The following is an 8,310-nucleotide window of genomic DNA, read 5'->3' as shown; positions in this document are numbered from 1 at the left end:
TCAGCATAAGTGCAGTTTGGGCGCGCGGGGACTTGGTCAGGGTGACAGGCGACACGCGCCCATGACGGTGACTCACTCCAGTGGCACATGTCCAAAGTTGCAGACTTTTGGTGACCTTGAACACCAGAGTGTCCCTTGTGAACCACAGCCACGCACGCACGCACACACGCACATGCGTCCTTCTCGTTAGAACCGGGCGTCTTTTCACCACTACCCCAGGAGGACGTGACGGCGGGTGATGAGCCGGTGACACACACAGCCGGGCTTGGAGGTAAAAGTGATTTAATAGGAGCTGCGGAGGGAGCATTCACCTGAGTCCCTACCCAGGCCCCTCCTGAGATGAGCCCTGAGCAGGAAAAACTGGCTACTTGGTGAGACTTGTGGCTGTGCTCAGAGGCTCAGGAACGTTCCACGGTGGGGGAGGGGGCAGCTCTACAGGGAGGGGTCGCGACTGAGGATCACAGCATGCTAACTGCAAGGTCAGCAGGCTGCTGGGGTTCATCAAGCAGGACAGGAGGAGGTTGGACACCTGGTGATCAACTCCTGGGTGTGTGGGGGGGCGCCGCTGCGGACCACCTTACTTCTGCTTTATCTTCTGCTGAGCTGGTGCTGGGGTGACAGTTGAGGGGCAGGGCTCGGGGACAACAGGGTGGCAGGGCTCAGGTGCCTTGGGGTGACAGGGCTCAGGCGCCTTGGGGTGACAGGGCTCAGGTGCCTTGGGGTGACAGGGCTCAGGCATCTTGGGGTGACAGGGCTCAGGTGCCTTGGGGTGACAGGGCTCAGGCACCTTGGGGTGACAGGGCTCAGGCACCTTGGGGTGACAGGGCTCAGGCGCCTTGGGGTGACAGGGCTCAGGAACCTTGGGGTGGCAGGGCTCAGGTGCCTTGGTGTCGCATGGCTCGTTGGTTTTGGGGACACATGGCTCCTGGGGTGGAGGCTGGCACGGCTGTTTCACCTGCTGCTGGTGCAGCTGGGGGGGTACGGTGCACGGCTGCTTCTGCTGGTGGGAGCTCATGCTTCGGTCGCACTTGGTCCTGGAGACAGAAAAGCTGACCTGGTGATGCAACGAAAGAGAAAGAGGTGAGTCCAGAGCAAAGTCCCTTTAGAGGACAGAGCCGCTTTCCCCACGCTGACTGCGCACATCTGAAAGAAAACGATGCTGTGATAACTTCTGGGCTGAAAGGCGGTTTGCTTTGGCCCCTCACGGCTGAGGTCTTTCCTCCGCTCTCTTTCTCCCTTGATCATGTTATATCCCTCATCGAAAATGTCCCACAAAAGCCGGGCGTGGTGGTGCACACCTTTAATCCCAGCACTCGGGAGGCAGAGGTAGGAGGATCGCCGTGAGTTCAAGGCCACCCTGAGACTACATAGTAAATTCCAGGTCAGCCTGGGCTAGAGTGGGACTCTACCTTGAAAAACCAAAAAAAAAAAAAAAAAAAAAAAAAGTCCCACATGAAAAATGAATCAACAGCAAAGTATATTAACACATATGTATGAAAAACAGTATCACCACAAAACCCATTTAGCTGAATGCTAACCCAAAACATTGAAAAAAAAAAAAAGTCTCAAGAATGACGGCTTCCTTGAGGGGCACGAGGTGACGTCCCACAGTTGGCTGCAGTGTGCCCGCTCCTTCGTCTACGTAGACCCCAGCGGGACATACGGGATGGCGCCGTGTTAACTCGCATCTGCGTGGTTTCGCTTCTGGGCTTGAGTCACGCAGCTGCCTGGACGATGCAGAACTTTGCATCTCGGCCTCTCGAGGACGCCTCGACCGCAGCCCCGCGATGGGCCACTGCTGTGAGGCTCTGCTCGAGCCAGGTTTCCCTGGGCACGCCGACCTCCCCTGCGGTCCACGCATGGCCCTCGATACGCACCGCTGCCCATGCATCTCACCTCTCTGTCTATACACGTCACCTTCCCCACTGGGTTGTAAGCTTGATAAGATCCCTGCTTGTCTGACTTACCCAAATCGTCTAGCAGACTCTGCTCTAAGTGCACAAAACCTAAGCAGAGCCATTTGATGAATTAATGCCCTGGAGAACGAATCACCAGAGAGAACTGTAGTAATGCCGAGAGTGCTTGCACCTGGGCTTGGATCCTGGCATGATTGTTTTTTTTTTTTTTTTTTTTTTTTTCCTGTGAGCATTTGAATCAGATATTCCTCAGCCTTGTCCCCTGGTTCCATGGCTGTCCATGAAGGTGACAGGATGGGCCACCTCTAAGCTCCTTTCCGATCCGAACCCCGCTAAAATTTAAACAAAATGATTCTGGTGTTCTCTAGCTCTAGTTAGACTCCTGAGTCAACCTTATTACACACACTGGCTTTGTCCAGTTTTCCCCACAATAAAATAAACTAAAAGTAAACAAGAGCTTCAAGTTGGTTCCAGTCGGAGACTCACCTCGTACTGGGAGAGGAGCAGGATGCAGGCGAGCCTGGGTCTGGTGTGCGGACACTGGCCACCCGGCTTTTATAAGACGAGCTCCAGGAAATCGTCGTGCCCTGATGCTCTGTTTTCCTTTCTTACCAGTCACCCGTGACTCACCCTGTTCCCTTCCGTCACCTTCTGACTCAGCTCTTGTGATGAAAACCACCCAGCTGTTATAATGGCCCTGACAGGCTGGCAATGATGTCACCTGAGCCCACTGTCACCTCCCCCTCACACCGAGGTGTCATGCCTGTGTGGGGACAAGGGCTTAACGAACTAGTCTTGGGGGTGTTCTGAGTCCTCAGTGACCCGCCACCTGCTGTCTTTCTCACTGAGAGGCCCATGGCCATACTGCTGGAGGAAGAGAGGGGACCAGATGGGTGGCCACTTGTTTCTCTTAGCGAAGGTTGATGCTGGGAATATGGGATGGATTGATTATAGACTCACCAGATCAAGCTTCACATCGTTTCCTGCATTTTTTTTTTCCCGCAACCCCGCAGAACTACATTCAGAACCATTCACGTATCACCCCCCAACGCCACCCCTCCCTGGCTAGTGGTTAATCTGGGAAAACCTGCTTCACTTTCCCCAACCACGCCTTAACCCCTCTCCTGCTCCTCAGAACGGCAGTGGCTCGCGTTCACCCCCCTTCCTGAGTGACCTCTTCCCTCCCCTCCACTCCTTCCTTCCTTCCTAACCCAATTGTATTTTGCCCTCACCTCAAAACCCAGCAAATTTTTCTCGCTCCCTTCATCGCAGAGCCATCCACGGAGTTGTGAGCGGCGACGTGAGAAGATGGAAAAGAGCCCTGATCTGTTGGCAGAGCTCTTCCTTGTGGCTAAACACGAATCCTCTTAAAAAAGGAACAAAAAGCTTCCTAATGCTTGAGGTGGCTCTGGGGATAAATACTGGGCATTTCTAGATCTGCAAAGGATTAAGAGGAGGCGGGCTAGAGAGATGGCTTAGCGGTTAAGCGCTTGCCTGTGAAGCTTAAGGACCCCGGTTCGAGGCTCGGTTCCCCAGGTCCCACGTTAGCCAGATGCACAAGGGGGCGCACGCGTCTGGAGTTCGTTTGCAGCGGCTGGAAGCCCTGGCGCGCCCATTCTCTCTCTCTCCCTCTATCTGTCTTTCTCTCTGTGTCTGTCGCTCTCAAATAAATAAATAAAATAAAAATTAAAAAAAAAAAGAGGAGGCGCAAATCCAAAGAAGAGATTCCATGAGCTCAGCATGGGAAGGGTGAGGAGGCTCTCCGAGGGCCAACCACAGACCCGGTGACCGAAAAGGCTGAGTGTCTCAGTCCGAGTGGGGGTGGAACCCCCATATGCCAGGGGAAGTGGCTTCGCCCGCAGTTGCTAAGGACAGACATGGACTGACACATGTAAGGTGGTATTCTGTTACTATTTGTTACAAGAAGAGGAGCGCTCACTGTGAACACACCATTAGTGTGAACAGGCAAGTTCTGGCCCTTGGGAGCCCCCAGGGGTACGGACACAAAGGACAGGAAAAATGCTACACCCACTCAGATCTCCAGAGGGCCAGAGTCCGAGAGGGGAAGGAAAGGCTAGAATGATAAAATGACTGCTCTGAATTCAGTTGATTTCACTCTGGGGTGGGCTCTAGGGTGGGCACAGTGACATGTTCTGGGTGCCCTGAGCAGTGGGACCCCAGGATGGGGCCTCTGGGAAGTTGCCCAGGTGTAACCCCCCCCCAATGCTGTCATATTTTGAGGCTCCTCCTAGCCATGGGGACTCATCTTTTCTAGAGTCATAAGAACACGTGTTTCTTGAGCCCTGGCACCTGCAATTTTCCCTGATCAACATAACAGAAGGCTGAGGTCACTGGTTCAGAACTGCATTCCAAATGCTATCTGTTAGTGGGCGTGACCTGTGGAAAATCAGAATCACTTTAAAATTCATGTGAGAATGGCTCTTCCTCCTCTTGCAGCACCTTGCTGATCTCCCCAAACACACCTGCTGGCTCCACAGTTGGATTGGCCTCCCAGTCCCAGCAGGGCATGCATTCCTATCCATCCAGACATATTGCCAGGTGGATGCCCTCTGCTGTGTCATGGGCAACTGTAGAGAGAAGGGACGGGGGAGGGAGGACAGGAAGACAATGGCAATGCTTCTAGAGTGAGGCTTGGGTCTTCAGTCAAAGCTGAGAAACCCTGTGCAGGACGAACATCTTTGGGGCATGTTTCAGGAGGAGCCGAGAAAAGGCACCGGGACCCAACCAAGGACACGGCGTTTCTGTTGCCTTCCCCCATCCCTCGGCCTCCTTACCATCCCATGTACGGACCCGCCACACTGCAGGCTGGTCAGTATCACCACCATGTACGAATGCTAACCCTCTTCCCTCATGCCAACCTGTTCTGGGTTGGGCCCAGCTCTCGCTCTTCCCTGGATTCCCCATTCCCACGGAGCTCCCAGCAGAGCTCTGGAGTTCCAGGTGATGCCAGCCGCTGCCATGGGCCAGGATGCTCAGCCCCAGAAGAGCCTGCTGTGCCCTGGTGTCACTCAGCCGGGAGACGTCCATGTCCTCCTGTGGACATGACGGAGCCTCTCATTGGGCACCAGCCCCACACTGGACTCTGGGGACGACTGCCCCAATTCTTCTCAACCCCGAGGTGGCTCTAGCTTCAGGGTCTGGAGCTTGCCCTTGACCTGAGGGCATCGTTCTTCCCACTAGTGTATCGAAGCCCACTTTGTGTACTGAACGTAGGCTCTTTCTCCTTTGGAGTACCCAGTTTCTTCACCAGTGGGGCCAGCCTAACTTTGAACGAGCTCTCACCCCCACCCCACATAGCTACTGATCCTAAGATCCTCACACCCAGGATTTCCAGTCCTGCCCAGGAGCCCTCGCCTCCCAGGGTGCCCGACGTTCTCCCCTTGTTTAGACGCGGCGCCCCAAGCCCAGCATCAGGCTTGTCCAATGATTTGGAGCCGTTCATCTCTGGATCACCCCTTGTTCTCAAGCCCAGCAGGTTGGCATCCTCAACCTTCTCCCAAGTCAGCTTTCTCCTGGTTTAAGTTGCTCCCTCTGCCCCATTGCCCCTGGTCCAGACCTCACAAGTGTCGTGAGCCATTCCAATTCCAATCCTTTCCCCAGGAGGATGTGTATTTGAAGCACATTAACACTGAGAAACATATGGTCTGAAGAGAGTTTTATCTTTTACTATCCTAGGATTGTGATAAGAAGGAAGACCATTGTGTAAGCCACTAAATTCCATCTGTAGAGTTTTAAAAAATATCTTATTTATTTATTTACTGGAGGGAAAGAGAGGTAGAGGTGGAGAGGGAGAGGGAGAGAGAGAGAATGTTAGGGTCTCCAGCCACTGCAAAGGAATTCCAGATGCATGTGCCACCTTGTGCATCTGGCTTATGTGGGGGAACTGAACCTGGGTCCTTAGGCTTCACAGACAAGTGCCTTGACTGCTGAGCCATCTCTCCAACCCCTGGAGACTTCTTTTAAGTGTCCATTACACACACCTGCCTCCCATCCTGTGTACAAAAGCAAGGTAAGAAACCTTCTGAAGACTTTGGGGACCTTCCAAACATGTGGGCAGGAAGAATGAAGGTTTGGAGGACTGGGTACAGAGGTGGAGAGAGGACATGAAGTCAACACCAGGGAGCCTCGACCCAGCCCCTCGACCTGGGCAAGGGAAGAAGCAGATGGGGAAGGACTCACTTTGACTTCTATGGTTGGCTGCTCAGCAGCCCTGGGCCCAACCCTGGGACACTCGATTTTCTCTCCACATCTTAGTCTCCCCAGAACTGAACCTTCTCTTCATTCTCCTTTTTTCCCCCCTGCCCATCTGCGATGAGTTGGATTGAAATTTAGACCTGTTTCTTTTTCTTTCTTTGCTTGAGGGATCTAGAGGAGAAAGGACTCAGACTTAGCTCCTGACCCAGGTCTGAAGTTTTATTGGGCACTAACTGGTTGGATGGCTAAGAACAAGTACCTAACCCTTTGATGTCCTCTTCCTTGAAAGAATGATAGGTCTGACTTTGTAGGGTGGAAAGACATGATGCTGCACTAGATTATTTTTTTAAAAAAATTTTTTGTTGTTATTTTTATTTATTTATTTGAGAGCGACAGAGAGAGAAAGAGGAAGAGAGAGAGAGAGAATGGGCGTGCCAGGGCCTCCAGCTACTGCAAATGAACTCCAGATGCATGCGCACCCTTGTGCACCTGGCTAACATGGGTCCTGGGGAATCGAGCCTTGAACTGGGGTCCTTAGGCTTCACAGGCAAGCGCTTAACTACTAAGCCATCTCTCCAGCCCTGCATGAGATTATTATTCATCTCACTCTTCATCACCTGAGCTCTGATGAAAATTCTTCCTATAGGCAGTGTATCCCTTCTCTTTCCTTTTTCTCATTTCCTCTCTATGTCTCCCTCCTTCCCTCCCTCCCTCACTAAGGACAGACATATTTATTCACTAGTCTAATGTTATTGCTCTCTGTGATTGCTATAGCTGCCCTTATTTAATGATTTTTACTTAACTTTCAGGTTTATATGCTTTTCAAATTTTTAAAGTTTTTTTTTCATTTATTTTTAATTATTTATTTGAGAGCAACAGACAGAGAGAGAAAGAGGCAGATAGATAGATAGATAGAGAGAGAGAGAGAGAGAGAGAGAATGGGCATGACAGGGCCTCCAGCCACTGCAAACGAACTCCAGACGCGTGCGCCCCCTTGTGCATCTGGCTAACGTGGGTCCTGGGGAACCCAGCCTTGAACCGGAGTCCTAAGGCTTCACAGGCAAGCGCTTAACAGCTAAGCCATCTCTCCAGCTTGTTTTTCAAATTTTATCTGGAGTTATTGGATAGTGATGTTGGCTGCAGAGTCTCCACTTTGTAAGACCCGGGACATGGGAGATGTCTAAAGTTGTTCTTGATTATATCACATAGCCTACTGAAGGAAAATGAGGCCGAAAACTCATGAATTTTTCAAAAGTTCATGCAGATGCAATGTGTTGTGTTAGATAGAGTCCCTTGACCTCTTGCATGACTTGTCAGTCGTGGGACATTACTCTTAGAAGACACGTTGACTGGGTGCTGATCTGCACGGATCAGAGGTAGAGATCTTGTGGGTTTGGAAGATTGAAAGATACAGAGACTCTATAGGGCACTGGAATCCTGGATGGTTCCAACTAATGTGCTCTTTCTGATAGGTCATAAAACATTCCTTGGGCTGTAAGGGGTTGGGGCTGAGGGACAATCTTTTTTTTTTTTTTAAATATTTTTTTGTTCATTATTTATTTATTTATTTGAGAGTGACAGACACAGAGAGAAAGACAGATACAGGGAGAGAGAGAGAATGGGCGCGCCAGGGCTTCCAGCCACTGCAAACGAACTCCAGACGCGTGCGCCCCCATGTGCATCTGGCTAACGTGGGACCTGGGGAACCGAGCCTCGAACCGGCGTCCTGAGGCTTCACAGGCAAGCGCTTAACCGCTAAGCCATCTCTCCAGCCCTGAGGGACAATCTTGGGGTGACAATTTTACTACGTGAGACCATGGGAGATGGCTGTGGCTCATGCAGTTGTCAGTAGTCCCTTATCGTGTGCTGTGCCCGCAAGGCAAGCTAGCTCCCCCAGAGCGCAGAGCAGCTTCTGCAGACCAGGGGTTCTGAAATACCAAGACCTGGGCTCAAGTTCTGACGCTGCTCCTTACTAGGTAAAAGTGTGATGTTATGAACATTTAATAATAATAGCAATTGATAATAATAGTTATCATGAGATTGACCCTAGACCATAGATCCTTTGGAAATGGAAATGGAGGTACAAAGACTAAGTCCCTTGCTAAGTTATTGGCACACAGGTGATGAACCCAAGATGCAAATCCAACATTTTAAGGCCAAGGCTTCTGAGTCTCATTTT

At 51.4% G+C, this 8,310-nt stretch overlaps 1 protein-coding gene across 1 annotated transcript; it reads right to left on the bottom strand.

The window, feature by feature from the left end:
* Positions 1–277: 277 nt before the first annotated feature.
* LOC101610854 (cornifin-B) lies at positions 278–2,504 on the bottom strand. Its single transcript, XM_045138681.1, has 2 exons — positions 2,403–2,504; positions 278–1,054 (listed from the first exon to the last, which is right to left on the bottom strand). The coding sequence occupies exon 2, from the start codon at positions 1,013–1,015 to the stop codon at positions 578–580; it is 438 nt and encodes a 145-aa protein (XP_044994616.1). The 5' UTR covers positions 1,016–1,054; positions 2,403–2,504; the 3' UTR covers positions 278–577.
* Positions 2,505–8,310: the final 5,806 nt, after the last annotated feature.

This window comes from Jaculus jaculus, chromosome 19, assembly GCF_020740685.1.
Source record: "Jaculus jaculus isolate mJacJac1 chromosome 19, mJacJac1.mat.Y.cur, whole genome shotgun sequence".
In the NCBI taxonomy this organism is placed as follows: Eukaryota; Metazoa; Chordata; class Mammalia; order Rodentia; family Dipodidae; genus Jaculus; species Jaculus jaculus.
This window is presented reverse-complemented; position numbering and strand designations above follow the sequence as displayed.

Bases quoted from the DNA above. Each gene is read 5' to 3' on its own strand.
- LOC101610854 (XM_045138681.1), bottom strand. From the start codon at position 1,015: ATGAGCTCCCACCAGCAGAAGCAGCCGTGCACCGTACCCCCCCAGCTG.